Source organism: Hylobates moloch, unplaced genomic scaffold, assembly GCF_009828535.3.
Source record: "Hylobates moloch isolate HMO894 unplaced genomic scaffold, HMol_V3 SCAFFOLD_1, whole genome shotgun sequence".
NCBI lineage: Eukaryota > Metazoa > Chordata > Mammalia > Primates > Hylobatidae > Hylobates > Hylobates moloch.
In genome coordinates this window covers 82,706,465-82,726,876 of record NW_026652276.1, presented here as the reverse complement: position 1 = coordinate 82,726,876, position 20,412 = coordinate 82,706,465, and the positions used below count along the sequence as shown (strand labels likewise).

The 20,412-nt window shown below is 42.4% G+C and overlaps 1 protein-coding gene across 2 annotated transcripts in view; it reads right to left on the bottom strand.

The window, feature by feature from the left end:
- LY75 (lymphocyte antigen 75) overlaps positions 1-17,889 on the bottom strand; it is a 101,909-nt gene extending 84,020 nt beyond the window's left edge. The window contains exons 1-4 of one of the 2 annotated variants that reach the window (XM_032755595.2): positions 17,722-17,889; positions 11,904-12,275; positions 7,138-7,308; positions 3,434-3,598 (exon numbers count right to left, since the gene is read on the bottom strand). In XM_032755595.2, coding sequence (XP_032611486.1) covers positions 3,434-3,598; positions 7,138-7,308; positions 11,904-12,275; positions 17,722-17,815 — 802 coding nt within the window. In that variant the 5' untranslated portion in view covers positions 17,816-17,889. The remainder of the gene's footprint in view (positions 1-3,433; positions 3,599-7,137; positions 7,309-11,903; positions 12,276-17,721) is intronic. The other variant, XM_058441718.1, reaches the window with a different exon arrangement.
- Positions 17,890-20,412: the final 2,523 nt, after the last annotated feature.

The window sequence follows — 20,412 nt, the reverse complement described above, 5'->3', positions numbered from 1 at the left end:
GTCAGATTCCCTTTCATCTAAGATAAGAACAGAAGCTTCTTAGAGTAGCTGTCTCACTATTTTTACTCCTCTTTTATTAATATAGAAGACTTATCAAAAGCAGTTTCCATTGTACTTCTAGATTCGGAAGATCTGACTGTATTCTAGACTGACAATTTAAATTCATTAGGCACACATATTATTTGCCAGGTTCTAGGGATATAAAAACCGAAATGACAAAGTCCTTGCCCTCATGAGAATTTCAATCTAGTAGAAGGAGACAGCCATGGATCCCTCAAATGATCAAGTTTTTCTGGGACTGTGTCAGAAATATGTATAGAAGCTGTTTCATAGACAATGGGATGTATATATATATAAAATATATTATATAAAATATATATATATGGCTTATGGCTCTAGGGCCCAAAGGGTCCTGTTCAGACTAGAGATACAGAATGAGAGGCACACACACACACACACACACGTGGTACAGTGGAGATAGGTCATTCAAATTTATTATTTGATGACCAGATGCTATCAGCAATTAAGAAAGATAGAAGGTGGGTGGATCACCTGAAGTCAAGAGTTTGAGACCAGCCTGGCCAACATGGTGAAACCCTGTCTCTACTAAAAATACAAAAATTAGCCAGGTGTGGTGGTGGGCGCCTGTAATCCCAGCTACTCAGGAGGCTGAGGCAGGAGAATTGCTTGAACCCAGGAGACAGAGGTTGCCCTGAGCCAAGATTGCGCCACTGCACTCCATCCTAGGTGGCAGAGCAGGACTCTGTCTCAACAACAACAACAATAACAACAACAACAACAACAACAACAACAAAAGAAAGCAAGCAAGCAGAGTTTTAGAGGTTAAAACACAGTTTTCTTGGGTCTTGGGAAACCAATAGTCATAATTAGGCGTATTGATATGCCTAAGAAGCTTTCATACTGGAAGAGGAACTTGAAACATTAGAAACAGATATACTTCTAAAATTAATGATATGTATTAAATATGGGGCATGTCTGGCCAGGAGTAGGGTACAATAAGGTCCTTTACCATATTACATTACTTTCATGAGTTATTAAAGAAAACTGATGCATAAAGAATCATGCAACATTTGATTGTCACACTTTGGCACTTTTCTCCTTCACTGAAATCATCGGTTTCCAAATGTCAATATTCTAGGAAACTTGAATTTATTGGCACTTTTCATTCGCAACGATATTTTTTCTAAGGCTTCAGTGAGGTCTGGAATAGAACTCCAATGCCAAACACTAGCCCATTTAGCTTATTTGGCAGATTTTCATTCTAAAGATCTGAATATTCAAGTGCCACACAATATAGGAAAAGGGTAAGGCTACGAGTAAGAAAGGAGGTCTGAATAAAGCTGTAAACAAAAAGAATGACAAAAGACCTGTGGCCTTTTAATGATAAAAAGAGATAAAGATATCTAAGAGGGGTATGTAGTATAACAAAAAAGTAAGCTGGGCATGATCCTGTGCTCCTGTAGTCCTAGCTACTTGGAAGACTGAGGTGGGAAGATCGCTTGAGCCCAGGAGTTTGAGGCTATAGTGTGCTCTGATCACACCTGTGAATATCCACTGCACACCAGCCTGGGCAACATATTGAGACCCTCTTTCAAATAAATAAATAGAGTTCTGCAATTCTACATGTTGATATTCAAATCCCAATCTGATACTTCTTAGCTATATGCTGTTGGGTATATTATTTCTAAGGATCAGTTTCCTTATCTAGTGATAAAACATTTGTTTGATGAGGTTGTAGTAATGATTAACGGATTTATCTGGAGAGAGTAGGGCTTGCTTACAGTAAGCATTTATCAAATATTTCCAGTTATTATAAAATAGTGTGACAGAATGTATCTGAATTACTTAGACAATACATGTTTGTTTAATATATAGCAATAAAGCTTATAGCTTTGTGCAAAAGTGAAAAACAACCCATGAGACCCATTTCTGCCTGCAAAGAACTTACAGTCTTATAAAAGGTGAATCCATTTATCTGTGTGATACAATTTGTTTTCAAGTCAAACTGACTCTTCAAATTTAGGCTCTGCTAAATACTTGTGGGTGACTTTGGACAAGTTATGTTTCCTCTCTGAGCCTCACATTCCTCATCTGCAAAATGAGGATAACAATAACGTCCACCTCATAAGGTAGTTAGATGGAATGAAATGAGATAATGTATAAAAAGCATTTAGTAGTCTGTCTGGCACATCATCATTATCATATATTACAATTGTTTGTCTTTCATTCAAAGAATAACTCATCAGGGACTCAGTAACTTAGGTTCATTGATTTTTAAATATAATATTAAAATTTCTGTTTATATAGTTTCTTTTGAAAGATATACAAGACTATGGAAAGAATTATAGAATTTTACTGAGTACATAAAAGAAGTCCTAAATAAATAGAAAAGCATATCATTTTCATGGTTGAGAAGACAATACTGAAACTGCAATACCTTTTATTTATTTATTTTTTAAGACAAGGTCTCCCTCTGTCACTCAGGCTGGAGTGCAGTGATGCCATCATAGCTCTCTGCAGCTTCAATCTCCTAGGCTCAAGCAATCCTTCTACCTCAGTCTCCAGAGCAGCTGGGACTACAGGCACATGCCAACAGCCAATTAAAAAAAATTTCTTTTTTGTAGAGATGTGGTCTCACTTTGCTGCCCAGGCTGGTTTCAAACCCCTGGCTTCAAGTAATCCTCCTGCCTTTACCTTTCAAAGTGCTGGCATTGCAGGTGTGAGCCACCGCACCTGGCCAATTCCTTTTTAATGAATCTGTGATTCAATACAATTCCAATCAAAGTTCCAATATGGTTTGTTACTGAAATTAACAAGGTGATCCTTAAATTCTTAGGATAAATGGTCTTTTAAAGTTTTTATTTATTCTTATCTATTAAGTTTTCATAATTAAAAATTAAAAAAATACCACTACCATCCCCTAAACAAAACAAAGTCTTATCCATTCTGTGTCCATGTTATTAAATCCACTTTAAGATTTAGTAAAACACTCCTTGCCCCTGAGGACTGTACCCTTTCACTCAATGTAAGGACGTTTACTGAGGCCATCTAGTATAACTTAACTATCTTCCTTCTCTTCCTTTAATTCTCTATTTTTCAATGTTCAAAGAGTTTAATTGTTCACTTTTTGAAAAATCCTTTCATTTAGGATTAGGGTAGCAGTTTAATCTTGCTACCCAACCTTGTTTTCTGAACATTAATCTCTCTTTAGTTTCCATCACAACATACATTTCTCAATGGTGAAATATGATTACATTCAGTACTTTTTTGCTTATGGGTTTCAGTGTAGAAGTTTAAATCCTAAGAGAGGTCAGAAAAGATACATACAAAGAAACATATCTGGATATGAAAACAGAAGAAGTACCTTTACCATTTTAGCCAATTTGCTCTATCACATGCAAATAAAATCTACCTTTAAGGTAAGTTAATTCAGCAGCACTGTTGATGCTCAGTAAATCAGCTCCTTGATTCTGACATGAAACATAAGCTTCTTTCCAAGAAAGAGCCGTCTGAGTATTAAATTGGTAGCAACTTCCAAACTGCTCGTTCTTTTCCCAATTATTTTCACAACCATTTTCTGTTGATAAAGACATGTTAGTGATCATAAAGTAAGGACATAATGTTTTCTATTACTTAGAATGCTTACAAATACTGCAAGTCAATTTGCATACTCTTAGGATATGCCCAAATGGAGACTGCCATCACTCATTTAGACCATATTTTGATCACAATAAAATTGGAATCATAACACACCAAATGACTCAGGCTGGTTGAAGCTTCCACTCTTTCTTATTTTCCACTCTCTTTTTATCTCTATCAATTACAATGCTGTGTTTTCGCCCATGTCCCTGACTGCCCTCTGCCTGAGATATGGGTCTCAGTGTGCACATGTTGTGAATGCTGAGCTAATGGAAAACAAGCTTATTTGAACATAGTGGCAGACTACAGAGGGTTTGCCCACAGCCTGCATAGAAACCACTGTATGTGTACGTGTGTGCACAGACATGCTGCTTAAATGGCCAAGATATTGAGCCGAAGTGACTACCTTATTTGGGAAACTATGTCCAAATTTCTCCTTAATACTTTAATAAAGAATTGAATATGTGATATGTAATTCGCATTACATATGCATTATATATGCATATGTATGTATATATGTGCATATAAACATATATACATGTGTTTGTAGAGTATACATAATTTCAGACAAAGAAACTGCAAGCTGTTTCCTGAATGAGATATAAAATTTTCGAGACAACTGGTTCAAAATATATTCAGAGCCTCCTGTGTACTCCCCACAAGAGGGGAAGTCCAATGCAGGCTGTGTCAAGTGCATCCCGGGCTCCAACTGGGGGACTTTCCAAAAGGCCTCCTATAGCCAGTTACATATCAGATGTTATACTCATGATCCTATAAGCTGGAAGGGCCTTTAGAGATCATCTTGTCTAATGTCCTTATTTCACGGACAGGAACAAAGACCTAGAGGTGACTGTGACAGAGCTATAATGAGGGCACTGGTCTTGTTGATCCTCTGAATGGCACATCCTGCTGCTTCAGCCATTTTTCTATGGCATAAATAGCAACAGAGATTCTGACATTTGGTAAAAACAAAATAGGGTGGATTTGAAAGCACATTGTCTAAAGGTTCATTATTACCACTGAGGCCCTACACTTGTAAATCCAGAAGCTTCCAGGAGTGGGATGGCAGTGTGTTTGCTATACAACATGACCTCCATGATTTAGCAGCCCTCAGGTTTGAGAAACTTACAATCTTGCTTCTTCCATAAAAAGTAACTCTAGGAAGCATATGCATGCATTAACACCACTGTATGTGTCACACCCCCAAAGCCCCAGCACACACACAACACCCACAGGAGGCTAAAGGCACCAAGACACATCCCTGTCAAGGCAGCAAGGTATAGTGGGGGTAAATATGTACAGTGGGGAAGGAGGATAAAGAATCCTTCACCAGTTTCCACAAAAATGTGGTCTGACCCTGACAGGTCATTTCATTGATCTGGGCCTGCTGCCTCTCACCTGAGAAACAGGGGTTTACATTGGATTACCTCTAAGCAATCTTTCACATCTAAATTTCTGATCCAAATGATAAAGAGAGTTAAGTTGATACCTGGCTGACCAAACTCTGCTTATTATCAACTACAGCTGAAGAAAATACTGGCTTTTTCTATTTTAGTAGGTAGGTTACAGGTGTTGAGAAGCCTGGGCCTCTAATTAGATACATGATCCTCAAAGTGTGGTCCCCAGACCAGGATTATCAGCACTACCTGAAACTTGCCAAATTTGGGGGTGCCACCAAAAATCTACTAAATCAGAATCTCTGGGCCCTAGATATCTGTGTTCTAACAAACTCTCCATGTGATTCTGTTGCACCCTGAAATCTTAAGTCTTAACCCAGTATAATCTCTTCAAGTTGCTTAGAACTCTGCATTCTGAAGCTCAGATTCCCGAAGGAGGGATCAGCATTACTAATACCACCTGGCTAGCTACTCAATGAGTCAGGCTAGTGTAGCTGTTTGGGACAAGGACTTCATAGCCAGATTTCCTGGGTTTGAATTCTAGTTCTGATATTTATTAGCTGTGTGATCTTAGGCAAGTTACATATCTCCCTTGTGCCTCACTGTGATCATCTGTAAAATGGGGATAAAGTATGGTACCTTTCAGGGTTGCTGTGAGGATTGAATGAGTTAATGTATATTGAGAGCCTGAAACAGTATCTGACACCTGGCAGAGCCCTGTTAAGTATTAACTATTATTACTTAGGTCTGGAGCTCTTTCCTTTCTCTTTGCTATAGATTATTTCAACCTATTGTCCATTAAGTAATATTTTGTGAGTACCTATCACATGTCAGGTACCGTGATCCCCTGTAACTCTCACCTAATTGGTGAGAAACTGTCTCAGTTATGTGCCAGATAATGATGTAATTGCTACTTTGGTCTCTCTCTGTCTTTCTAAAGAACAGCAAATTCTTTAGCAAATCCTGAACAGTTTGTTTCTGGTAAAAAGTAACGAGAAAAAGCACTCTGACAAACACACAGGAATGGTGGAAGGAACAGTGTCACCAATTTTGAGAGCCCCAGGAAGATCTAGCTCTTCTCTTTCCCGCTCTTTGCTTCAGGCCATAAACATACTTAAGACTTCACCATCCTAAAAGTGTTTTTCAACTGATCTCTTTCTTAAACTACCCTTTGCGTTTTTAAATAAAAATTATAGGAGGCCACTGTTTTGGACTAAGCTCCTGATCTAGGACTCAAAAATCAAAATGGAGTCACCCATGCCAAAGTTCCACGTCACCAAACTGAAACAGAGTTGTCATCTGGTCTTTTGAGAAATCAGGAGAGAGACAACTGCCTAATTTCCCCAACAGGCCAGTTTCAATCTTTAATTGGCCTGATAATGAAGTTCCCTCTGTTTTAATGCTTAACCTGAAGTCACCTGATGTTAACCAATCAATTATTTCTCTATTGCTCTTACAAGTTACTTTGAAATGACCAATCCACTCTTTGGTTTTTGTTTTTGCTTTCTTCAGCCCTTTTTCTGTCTACAAAGCCAATCCCCTCTGTTCAACGAACTGGAACACTTACAGTAGTCTATTTTATGAAATGAGGTGTTGCCTGATTCTAGAATTGCAATAAAGCCAAATGAGATTGTAACTACATAAATTTGTTGCAATTTTGTCCTTTGCCAACTGTCTCTTCTGCTCTGTGAAACTTACGAGGCTTACTTCCTTCTGTTCATGCTTCATTCCACTACAACCCAGCTTCTACCCCCTCTAGTCTTCTGAAACTACTAAAGGTCAGCAGCAGTTTCCTAATTGTGCATGCCTTTTCCACACTTCCTCTCCCTGGGGTGTCCGTGCTGTGGAACACTTCCTCCTCCTCCTCCATGACACCATCCACCTTGGTTCACTCCCGGGCCTGCTTCTGAAGGCAAATTCATGGCTACACATTACCTCTCTCTTCTCCTCCAAACATACACTTCTTATCCGGGATAATATTTTTGCAGTCACTTTTGAGTCACTTTGAACTCTTCCTTCTCCCTATTGCCTCATATAAATGTACTGCCTTTCCACGTAAAGTTTACCAGCCCATACATACCAGGCTTTAAGCAGATGCCCCACTTTCGGTCATATTCATAATTTAAGGTGGTGGCACACCATGGCCCACTATGATCTTCATCAAGGATGCAATCATGATGCCAGGTCCCATCAATTAAGAACGGAAATTCACAAGGTCTCCCGTAGGAGTTCCCATCTCTGGTATAGATCTCTGGGTTGGAGTGGAAGTTGGGGAAAAGGGAGTTAAAAACTGGGTAGTCAGCTTCAGTTGGCTAATTTCTAAAACTGTTTTTAAAAGAAACGTTGTTTAGAATACAATATCCGAGTGTAGGAATTCAGAGCAAGGGTGCTGTCAGGTCTGGACATGAATGCTGGCTCCCTGTTAACCCACTGTTTGCCTGTGGGCTAGCTATCCAACCTCTGGTAGCCTCTGTTTCTGCTTTTGCAAATTGGGGATAGCGTTCAGTGATCAACCGTGTGAAGCTTCACTTACTGTGGTGTGATGAGGAGCTGAAAGAGCCTGGCTTGATCAGGTGAGGGTCTACTAACTGCTGTGGGCCGCAGAGCACTTCACCAGAAAGGGTACCCTGGCTGAGGTTACATTTACCTCTACTTTCTTTTCTTTAGAAAGTGTTGGAGCCAGAAAAATACCTTGGAACCACTGAGGGTGGCTGTGGACTTTGGAACCACCTGCAGAATTAGAAAGATGGACAAATAGTCCCATTGTTCAGAGACTGGAGGTAGAATTGAGACTGTGGTTTTTGAGGAAGTAAAAGGAAGAGCTGCTGAATTTCTGAATAGATTCTTGGGAAGGTACAGGGCATGGTAATTTGGGGTGTGAAAGAAGCAGCAGCGTCAATGGGGCAGTCATGTGACCGGCTGGGGGCCAGTGAGGTAGTAGACATAGCTTTTATTTTAATCATTTTCCCTGGTACATGGGGAGGAACTGAAAAGTGATTCCAACCTCAAATATGCCTGGAAATGCTGGAAGGAGTGTTTGATACTTATATCAATACTAATTCTCTTGGAAAGGTGTTTTTATAGAACAGCTATCCCTGTATCTCTTTCTGTCACAATTTGCCAAAACCTCGGTACTCAATTTGCTAAAAACCTCGGTCATTAACAGATCAAATAATGGCCATTAGGTAAATCATAGTAATCAGATCTTATCACTGTTTACCAGGCAATTAGGGTTCCTCAAAATGTCTCACAGATTTGCTTAAAAGTGTGCTTAAGACAGTATTTGATCCTACTTTCTTCTCCTCAAGTGTCCGTCTAACTAAAGTGTGAGGCCATTTAACAGCTCAGAATGTATTAAGCAGAACTATAGCAAAAGGTAATAATAATCTGGATGCTTTTCTTGGCAAATAGTCTTTTAAAGATCACTGGTTTTGTCTTCCTATGTCATATAAACAGTTTTCAAAAGGGTACTTCTGTTAAAGAGTATGTTGACCTTATATTTTATAAGGATTCTGCTTATTACCTATGTTTCAGTTTAACCGCATCAAAAACCCCCCAATAGCTCATGACCAATTTCTCTTCCCATATTACAAACCTAAGAGGACAGTCCCTGAACACAAAGACTGTTCCTTGTAGAACCATCAGTTTTCTTTTCTAAAACCTTTGATTTTTGGAATACAAAGTGCCTTGGTATACATTTCTGTCATTTGTTCTTTATACTTTATACTTCCATAGTGGAAGTATTATACTTGTCTGGGAAATCCCCATTTTTGCAGAGTAGTCAAGTGAGACATTCAGGCACTCAGCTGCAAGTGACAGGGATGAGAATGGGCTCTCTCTGATTAGAGTCTTGACCTATAAGGATAACTTGTGACATCAGTGGGTGCCTTCTCAAGTTTCAAGTTAAATTTCATAGCTCAAAACTGGGCTTCAATTAATAAGCTCTCTAAGTCACAATATATGCTTTGAAGAATGATAAGCAAACAACCACCACACCAGAAGCAGTTAAATTACGCTAACTATTCACTAAGCGTTTTGTTCCCACACATTCTTTTCTGATGCTGGCCTCTTACACACCATGGGCTTCCTTAGCAAGACAGGCTTTCCTGGGAAGAATCTTCTCTGAATGTGCAAATTTATGGTGATAGCATCCTTAAAACAACAGCTTTATTATGCAATAGTTACAAATTTGTGAGATGAGGTGATTATGCAGAAAACTAGCAAATTAATGTCATCAGTAACATGAGACAAAATAGTTTCAGTGGATAAAGAGGTTGTTGGCAGGCTTCTAAGAGTTGCCCAGAATTCTGATAGTTCTGCAGCCACCCTGCCACAAAAAGTCCATTTCCTCTGCATGATTCACCAAACATTCAAAATTTGAAAAGTGTTAGTGAGATCAAGGTACCTTAATGATATTAATGTACACCTGGGTGCTAGTCAAAAGCAGTTCACTCATAAAATTTATGCAACTTCAGTTTTCTCTGAGATGAACATGACTCACACAGGATAGGAGTTGGGGTGAAAGGCAACCCAAGGCACAGTGATAAATTAATGTTCTTGTATCACAGGTGAAAACTTTGTTTATACTGCTAAAGCCAAGGGGGAGAGAAAGAAGCTATGTTTGGGGAATGGAATACTGGTTTTGAGCCCTAGCTTTGCTGTAACAAGCTAGGTAACCTTGGATTTCACTTTGTTGGGACTCGGGTGTCTTCTATGTTTTGTTTATATACTGCTAGATAAGAAGGTGGGGACAACAATCAGTATCAAGAGTCTGAGAGAGGAGTCCTAGAGAAAGTCCCTAACTTAAGACAGCAGTCCCTAACCTAAGAACAAGAAGGGATATACATAAATTGAAAAGGGTAGAATTGCCAGGACTTCATATTTGATTATATTGGAGTGGTGGAAGAGGCAAGCCTGAAACCTCTAGGGTGACTTGCTGATTTCTGACATGTAGAACTTAGATGGTACCAGTCACCCAAACAGAAACAGAGAAGAGGTGGCAGGTTTGGCCCTGGCTTCTGTGCAGATTAAAACTTGAGGTATGCCTTGACTAGTCACAACTATATATGCTTAAAAAAAAAGCTTTAGTGTTTCAAATATTATATTTGAAAAGGTCAAGAAACATTTCATGCCTTTGCGCTATGCTGGTGGCATTGCTTAGCTCTCTCTGGGTGGTCCCCTGGGTAGGTCCCTAACCTTTTTTGTGCTACTGATGTCTTTGGCAGCTGGGTGAAATCCACAGTCCCTGTCTCAGAAGAACATTAGAAATGCATAAATAAAACACAGGATAAAAAGGAAAAACAGTTATATTGAAATGAAGACACTCTGGGGACTGAGGGAGTTTAAGATTACAACTATGCCCCTCAAAAGAATTAGATTAGGAGACTAAAAGAACCCTGCCAAGAAAATTATCCTTTCTGATCCCTGGACAAATACAATGAAACAAGTTAAATCCAATTAAAAGGTATTTCGTTTGGCTCTGTGTTTCCTCTTAGTTGGCAAATTGGAGAAGGGCTTTTGTGGCACAGAATTTAAATTTGCCATTAAGTTGTATCCAGAAAGCAACTGCTTTACTTTTAGGAGGAAACTGGCTTGCAGAAACAGACTGTCAACTATTCAAAGGTCAGGGATTGATGAAAAGGAAAACCCCATCTCTAATTCTGTAATATTTCTCCACAACAGAACTTGACATTCTCAGAATAATCCTCACTAGGAAATAGAAAGACTAGAAAGAAAAACTTGTGCAGATGGATAATGGAAAGTATGGGAGCGAAGTTGCTATCCTGACTTTGAGGCCAAATTTAGCTTAAATGATCTTTAAGAGAAGAAGAAAGCCACTGTAAAGCTAGGGAAATTTGTAAAGAAAGGCAAGGGGAAATAATAGGACTTAGAGGACATAATTGTATGCATATCGACATTTGGTGTAATTTAGAGCAACATAATGAAAAATATTTGCTTGGGAGATAGCTAATTACATTTAGTGGTTAAAAAAATAAATCTACTCATTCTTTAACTTAGAAATTAGTTGCAATCCAGTCCCTAGACTCAGAGCTAAGTCCATGATGAGCTCCCCCCAAGGCAATATTAATATACTTATTTTTGGAAGTAACTGGAAAAACTCCACTCTTAAAATGCTGAATCATAAATATAAACATCAAAATTTGGTTGCCATGCAAAAATGAAAATAAATAAGAAAATCCACTCAAAATTTTCCCATTTTATTCGAAATCCGTAGGCAAGAAAAAATGCATTCTTCCTCCTTCTCCTTCTTTTCTTTTTTAAGGATGGGGGGCTCACTATGTTGCCCAGGCTGAAGTGTAGCGGCTATTCACAGGCGTGATCATTACACACTACAGCCTTGAACTCCTGTGTGCTCAAGTGACCCTGCTGCCTCAGTCTCTCGAGAAGCTGGGACTGCAACCATGCACCACTACACCTGGCCTTTCTTCTTCTTTTAGAACTTAGAATAAGATCAACATTATTAGATCATTTGACTTTTAGACTGTAAAAAGATTTCCTGTTAATCTAATGTTTCCTTTCCTCTAGGGTTTAGAAGACCATCATAAGAAGTACATATCTATCTGATGAAATCCCAGGTTTATCACAACATGGCTGTGTGACCTCAGACAAGGCACTTAAACTCTCTTAGCCTTACCTGCAAAGTAGCGGCAAATACCATGGACTCGTAAGAATGTCGCTCAAAGTAACTGCACAGTGCCTGGAACTGAAGAGCTTACTCACTGCCCTTACTAATGTACGACTCTATTTTTACTAAATTGTGCATGTTCAATGCCACATGTGACAAGCACAGCAGCAAATTGGTCAAAGTCCCTCTCTAGTACTCACCATGATAAGGCTGGTCACAAAGGCTTTCCTCTGAGCCTCCTTTCTTCCAGACATCAGATGCATTTGAGATTGCTGTGCCATGTCCATTCTTCAGAGCCAGCCGGTACCGGGCAGCTCCGTACAGAGAGTGGTGCTCACATTTCCACCACATCATGGCACTGGAGTCACAGCTGAACATTCTCACCTCATTTACCGATTTGGTAATATCTAGGCCAAGGCACTTTTGGGAGTGCAAATGAAAGAGCCGATGCTGGGACACCCACTTCCATAACTTGTCCTCAGTTTCATCACAGTCGTCTGCTACTATCCAGCCATACACTGGCTTGATGCACTTGCCCGTATTTCCATGGACGATGGTGAAGGGGTCATTAGCTGAGTCAAATGGACAGACAGATTGTAGATTATGTGGTTGAAGTGCCTTGCTCCCTGCCTGCTGAGGAGAGTCTGAGCACTACTGGACTGTTCCCATCCTCAGACTGTTCCCACTCTTTTTAAGCTGCAGGGGACTACACAAGGTGGGACAGTGGTAAGCAGAGAGGCAGTGCAGTGTGTAGGGTCAGAGCATGGACTCTGGAGCCAGTCCGCCTGGGTCCATATTTTGCTCCTGCTACTTATTAACCATAGGATCAGGGCAAATCATTTAACCTCTGTGCTCCAGTTTTCATATGATGGGTGTGAGCATGAAAGGAGCTAATCCATGTAAAGCATGTAGAGTAGCATGTATATTTGTTGTTGCTATTTCATGAAAGATTTTTCCCTTCTCATTTAATAAGATAAAAGAAGCTCTTTAGTTTTCATCTCAATGAAAAGTCTAGTTGGGACCATAATTCTGCCTTGCTTACATGTTAGCTACTATGGCAGGGTAAATTATTACATGAAAAGTCGATGCTTAGCACAGCATGTTCATTATATATATGTTCCTTTCTTCAGATCCAAGTACTAGTGAGGCCTCTGTGCTCGTCTGCCTTAGGGCAAGTTAGTGTGGCCACTAAAAAGGAAAATTTAAGGACAATTGTCTTAAAGACCACTTCCCCCTAGATATTTTTTGGAGGCCTAAATTCATTGAGGTATCTCAGAGGAAATGGGGAAATTTCTGAGGGAGCAGCAGAACAGTGGGGTACAGAAACAAGAAGAAATAGAGGTCTGGGTTCTGAGGGTAGGGGAACCTGTGGCCAGCTCCATTGTGGCACCCTCAGGAAGGCGACAGGATCTGGGGAAAGCCTGGGGGGGACTGACTGTGTGGATCACCTAAGAAGGCTGAACCCCAAACTCCAGGAACTACCAGAGTGATGGCTGATGAGTCTTGAGCCACCAGATTCAAGATCCTGTGGGTTTGGACAATGGGAAACCCAGAGGTAACCAGCGGGATCCCAGGACTAAAGAAGAATCCTCCCTGAATGTTCCCCTGGCACTTTGCATGAGCTGGGAAAGACCCCAGTAAGGACAATGATTGAAGTTCTGGCAACCTGGTGGAATGGGAGCTCAGCATCAAATTTAGTTTGGTTTTCTGAAAATAAAGTAATGCATTGTTTCTTGCACACCTGAGTTTGTGGAATAAGATTCACATCTGTTACAACAAACTATAATCGGATAATTTGGTTAGTTCTTTTACAAATGAAAATTTTAAACAATTATAGCACAAATCATCATGTCGATAAGAGTAAAGCTGAAATATTTTAGACAAGTTTAAGCAATCACTGTCAATGAACCAGAGTTCAGCAGAAAGACCTGTAAAATTTTGGTTCCCAAAAGGCACTTTCAGTTTGATACCAGCTTCACAGTCACTGGTTTCACTAACACCAGATGCTTTTCCTAGTAATAATTCAAAGGCTTTCAGAGTTAAAAATTCCCATACCAGGGACTGGTGACTTGAGGGGAATTTTACCATGTAAATAATAACTACAAAATTAAGTCTGACTGCAGCTTGAACTTTGGAAGGACTTTTTTTTGTTTCGTTTTAAATAACAGAAGCAACAACAAGAGAAACAAGAACAGCAACAACAATCCTTTAAAGTTATTTTAAATCTGAATTTTAAAAGTATTCCACAGGATTGCAGCTAAGGATGTTTGCCATAGCAGCTTTCATCCTTCACACTTTTTTTTTTTTTTGAGGTGGAGTCTTGCTCTGTTGCCCAGGCTGGAGTGCAGTGGCACAATCTCAGGTCACTGCAACCTCCGCCCCCCAGGTTCAAGTGATTCTCGTGCCCCAGCCTCCCGAGTAGCTGAGATTACAGGTTCCTGCCACCACACCTGGGTAATTTTTGTATTTTTAGTAGAGATGGGGTTTCACCATGTTGGCCAAGCTGGTCTCGAACTCCTGACCTCAGGTGACCTACCCACTTTGGCCTCCCAAAGTGCTGGTATTATAGGCATGAGCTACCGTGCCCAGCCACATGCCTCACATTTTCTTCTCTGACATTCCTCTGACATTTTCTACTTGATGGACACGTGCTGGGAGGACAGTCAACAAAAAAGGAAAATGTACTGTAAGATTACTACTTACACTTTCTCTCATGGCCTTCTCCCACAATTCAATAGCTACTCAGATCTCTGATCTACATCTTTTCCAAACTATTCTCTCTTGCCTCTCCAAAATAAATCTTGCATTCCAAAGTCTCAAAAATTACAGAAGAAAAAAGAAGTCTGCTCCTGTAGGAGACGTGCCCATCACCCTTGTTGGAAACATCCCCTCTCCTGCCCTGTAGTCTTGCTGCTGTCTTTCCCGGGCATTCTGCTTTGTGTGCTCGATCCCAAACAGGTGAACTGGGGAAGCAGCAGCTTTGCCTTCCTTTGCAGTTTGCAGTTCTGGATTTTTCAAAGTTTTTGTAGAATCCAATGGATTAGCTACATTTCTTTATACAGTGGAAAAAGCAGCAGTTAGGAGTCCTAGATTGAAACACAAACACTACAGGAGAGGTGTGGAGTAGCCATGTTCAAGTGGAGCTGCCAAACTTCCTAACAAACTGCTACATCTCTGAATATAGATGTTTTCTCTCAGACTAATCCCTTGTTTGAACCAAGTATGCAATTTCAATGTGACACTTACAGTGGTCACTTAGTACAGATCTTAATTATTGATATACTTGAAGGAAATTTATTAGCCTCCATAAATAAGGTGTGTATAAGCATACATTAGATAGGGAGAGTCCTATCCTTTCATGATGCTTCCCTGTGTCTTTCTTTACCCTTAGCAGGATCTGTTGAAACTGCCTCAGTCTTACGACCCTTATCAGGATAGCAGGTTGAAGAGCTGGAAGAAGGACTGAGAAAGAGTGAACATAATCCCTTATTTAGAAAATTTGGTATAGAAAGGCATATAAGCTATTTTAGAAATATATTATACTTTGAAAAGGTAATTACAGAGTAGATTTTATTTTCTAAAACTTATTTTATAAAATAGATTCTTTATCGATAGCTTTCTATTGGGTTTTGTTCACTTTACAACTTTATACCAGTCCTCAATGGAGTTTTAATATTTACCTCCAAATATAATATTGGGGCAAATCTAAAAGGCAGAAGTTGTTGAAAAGAAGCCTCATTACCCCCTAGATGCATTTTGTATATGCTTCATTTTATATAAATTCTCCAGTGGTGTTTGAGAGAAAATGGCTAAGTAGTATTACCATAAATTGAAAATAAATTTTTAGTATTTTTACATTCATCAAAGGCAAATCATCTCTCTCAGTGTTTTCTTATTGTCTGATCACTAAATAATTCCTGCCTTTGGTCCCTAGACCAAAGAGCTTCACACATTCCAAAGAGAAGCTGGATATTGACATTTATAACCACAGACAAATGGATAGGGAAATAGCTTGGGAAAACAAGAAGGATGAAGACGGCAGCATTTATAATTTCAGGGGAACCATCCATAGATCACATATTAAGCATTTTGTAGAGTCTCTACCATGTGTTCAAAATGGACAGGTAGGTGCAACAATAGAGAATCAGAAGTCTAGGTTTGTTAGTTCAAAAACAGGTCCTGAAGTGACAGTTGAGTCCATGGCAATGTCCAGGGAGTCAGAAAGTCTTCACGCACGACTGGGTGGTGTTGGCTGGTGGAAACCTCAGGAGTCCCTGATGGATTGGTTTACTTCAAGCTGTTAGCTCTCCAAGCAGGCAAAAATGTCAACTAAGCACCTGGCATCTCCCCAAGGACACAGAGGTGCTCCTTCAGTGTTTGGGTAATAGAGGCCACCTGCACAAGCCTAGCTGTGCACATGTGACGAGGTGCATGCCATCACCAGCATCATGAAGCGGACGCTCTTGCCAAAAAATTGACCCAAATGGCTGGGGGTTCAAAATTCCAGTGCTTCCCCAAACAAGGCCACAAGACTGCTCTGAGGGTGAGAAAAAATCGATCAGAGTAGCTGCTAGGAGTAAGGAAGGATACAGGATAACAAAACCTGTGGGACATAGCACAGGGGGAACAGAGTTAAACATGGTGCTTTTCGCTTTGGGTCAGTGATAAAGGGCAGTGATTGCAGAGACTGCAAGAATTAAGGAAATCTTGAAATTTGTGAAGGAGATAAAAACAGGACTGAAGCATATGTCAATGGAAACCAAGAGGTTAGTGATTGAAAAGTGAGTGCATTTTCACTGTAGTTAGTTGCTGCAGTGAACTTTTCCACCTTGGATTGTGGGGCAGGCAGAATAAATTATCAAGGCAATAAAGGATCTTATTTTAAAGGATTCTTTTGGTAGTTCCTAGCACACAGGGTCAAAGGAGAGTAGAGAAGTGTGACTCAGAGCAGGGTTCATTTCCAAGTCATTGCTGTAGATAGGATGATGCCATTCACACTCTGAGAAATCTCTTCCCATCGCTCTCCGAAGGAAGTCTAAACCAGATGGTAACTTAGCTTAGCTGCAAAGAAAATAAGAGCCACCCACAATTTAATGTTTTTCAAACTGCCTGGACAGTCTTTTCCTTCCTCATACAGGCACGATAGCAGAAGTGGCCGGTGGAGGGTGGCCCAATTGAGTGCCCATGATGCAGTCCGACCAAGAAACAAAGTCCTCTGCACACCTCTCGCCCAGGCAAAAAGAGAAAGTAAAAGCAACCGGTTGCCGCCAAGGGGTGTGTGGTGGGGTGGGGCTGGCACTACCCCGAACATCAGTGAAGGCTGTCTGTTTCTGGTCCTGCTTCCGCAGTGAGAGGCAGCAGGTCCCCAAGCGGGCGACCTGCCCTTCAGCGTGAGGCTGTCAGCCTTGGGGGAGCGGGGTCATTTGGAGCTGATAAACCAAAGAGAAGAAAGGTTTGCTGCTCTAGGCGGTGGGTGAGGGCATCATAGCTGACTCCTGGTCTTGGTCACTTTCGGAGGAGATGGTTTATTTAACCTGACTTCCTTCCTGATGCTCACCGTAGGCGCAGTGAAATCCGGGAATCGTTGGGAATCCTTGGCGCTGTGGGTGAGGTGACCAAGGGGCGAAGGAAAAGCGAGAACGAGAGGGACAGGACGCAGAGGGCAGATGGGGAGCCCCATACTCCAGCAACATTTTATAAGAGAGGCGACGGAGCAGGGCATCCGGCCAAAAAAGCCTCCATGCGCCTGCTCTACGGTGCACCGCGTCCCCTCTGCACCAGAAGGGCCCTGTCCTCCCACATCCACCGCGCCCTCCTCCGGGCCCCCGAGGGCACTGGGGCGCCTCCTCTGTCAGACCACCCCTGCGACTCAATCGTTCGGCTCCAGAGCCCCCCCCCGCCAACAGCAAAGCAGCCGTGACCTGCCCCAGGGGCGCAGCTCTGCCCCAGGCTGGAAGGCAGCAGAGCTGCGGCGTCGAGGCACCCAGCGGACTGCGGGGCGGACGCGCCCGCGGTTACCTGCGCGGCCAGAGGGCTCTGCGAGATCCAAGAACCAGAAGAGCAGCATGAGGAGCCCCGCCGGGCGGCGAGGGGTCGCCCAGCCTGTCCTCATCCTGAGCTGGCGCAAGCCTTCCGGCCGGGTCCTCGGGCGCACGCGGCTCCCGCCCCTCCTGCTGAGCGCGGCCTGCCCCGCCCGCACCTGTGTCTAGGCCTCTGGGGGCGCCCCGTACCCGCCCCCGCCGCCCTCGGCCAATCAGACGTGCGTCTCCTCGGCCCCGGGGCGGAGCGGGCCGGGTGTGGGAAATGAACAGGGCGGGGCGCTAGATACCTGCGTGGGGTAGGACCCGCGAGGAAGAGATACGTGCGGGTCGGTGGGAGAGCCAGGCACCGCACAGGCTCCTGCACTGGAGGGTTCGGTCCCCGCCTCTTCATCAGCCAAGCTGGGGAGATGCGGCCCTTACTGGGACTTGGCACCGCCCTGGTGGGTGGGTTCTGTCAGTTTAGAACCTTGGCCTCTGCCTAGCGCACTGTGGTCAGGGACGACTTCTCCATACCAGCCTGGACTGGAAAGGGACCCACGATCTCTTCTACCCCGGAGGAGGAAGTGAGCACCTGCCCTGTGGGTGGCTGCGGCCAAGCTTAAGAATTCAGTCGTCCTTGGCAACGTCTTGGGTATTTTGATAGTGCAAACAAAGGTGGAATAATGGTACACTGCAGTTCTACCCACAGTTGTTAAAGAATTAAAAGCAAGAATTACTAGAATGACCAAACGACACTTCCAAGGGTGACTTATGCTTTATAACAAGTTGATCTTTGCGAATAAGCTCTTTGCTTAATAATTTAATGATAATAATAATTAGCTGGTAGAAATGTAGAAGTCCGCATGCAGAACCAGAAATTTCATGTCCCACTCACTGTCTTCCTGTGGACACTGCTATCATTATAAAGAGGCCAAATTCTTAATGACCTAAGTTGCTCAAATGTGCATGTTTTATACTTTTAAATCCCATCTTTGCTGAGCACATAATCTGTACTTGAGGTGGCCTCCATCCTTGTTGTATGAGGATGCAAAGACCTAGGTTGCTCTTCCTGACTCCCACTGCCAACGCTTCACAGTTGGCTCCCAAACCTGCCTTGGCTCTGTCCTCTCCCCAGGGTCTGGCCTTTCAGTTCCATAGATATAGTGAGCACCTGCCATCACAGGATCTGGGCACACCATGGAACAGGAGGACAAAAAGACAACATCTCCGCCCTCCCCTGAATACTGGGGAGACTGAGGCACTGTGATGGATAATATTGTCAGCTTGATTGATATGAAAGAATGCAAAGTATTGTTCCTGGGTGTGTCTGTGAGGGTGTTGCCAAGGAGATTAACAGTGGACTGGGAGAGGCGGACCGGCCCTCAATCTGGGTGGGCACCATCTAATCGGCTGCCAGCATGGCTAGAATAAAAGCAGGCAGAAGTTGGAAGGACTTGACTGGCTGAGTCTCCTGGCCTTCACCTTTCTCCCGTGCTAGATGCTTCCTACCCTCAAACATTGGACTCCAGGTTCTTTAGCTTTTGGACTCTTAGACCTATAAAAGTGGTTTGTCAGGGGATCTCTGGCCCTCAGCCACAGACCGAAGGCTGCACTGTTGGCTTCCCTGCTTCTGAGGTTTTGGGACTCGGACTGGCTTCTTTGTTCCTCAGCTTGCAGACAGCCTATTGTGGGACTTCACCTTGTGATCGTATGAGTCAATACTCCTTAATAAACTCCCTTTCATATGTACACGTATCCTATTAGTCCTGTCCCTCTAGAGAACCCTAATACAGGCACACTCAATGACACAGGGCAGAATGAATGGGGAAACTGATAAACGTTGAAGGAAGGCAACATCTTAGCTGCGTCTTAAAGAATGGGTAGGAATTTGAGCAGGCACAGCTGGTGGGAGAAAACTAGTGACAGGGCAGAGGCCAGAAAATGCAAGCAGAGTCAGAAGACAGTCCAGAGTCCAGGGTAGCTGCCTTGCAGGGGGTGTGTCTGCGAGAGAGATCAAAGTGGTTGTGGTGGGGGCCCCAGTGGAAATGACAGCAGAAAGGTGAGTTGTGTCTGTTTTGTGAAGGGCCTTGAATTTATTCTAAGGAACAGATGGTGCGAAGTTTTGAGTAGGAGAACCTGCCACTGACCTGATCCCCTCTGCCTCTGTGGCTGCCTGCCTTTCTTTCTGATCCTGCCCAGCTTGGAGCTCCTTGAGGGCAGTGGTCTTGCCGTATTCATTATCACATCCTCAACACTGGGCACACGGCCTGTCCCAAAGTAAGCTCTCAATAAATGTTAGTTTAATCAATGGATGGATTCCTAGGGCCACCACCTTAGCCTAGGGCCGTATGAGCTCCTACTTGCATTATATTGCAATAATTTCTCAATTGACTTCACTGCCAACAGTTATCCTCTCTGGCAAGTGAATCCTTCTAAATACTGTTTGGAACATGCCACTTTTCTACTCAAATCCTTTCAGTGCTATTTGCATATAGCAGGAGCTCCTAAATGCTACTTAAGGGGAATTATGAAACCCTGAAATTTTATGCACGTTTATAAATGCACTATTTTTTGAGGAGGAGAAGGAAGGGTACAAGGCTTTCATGAGAATCCCAGAGAAGCCCATGATACAAAAAGAAAACTCCAAGACAAAAAGCAAGTACCTCTACAATCTGACCCTTTCTCTTTC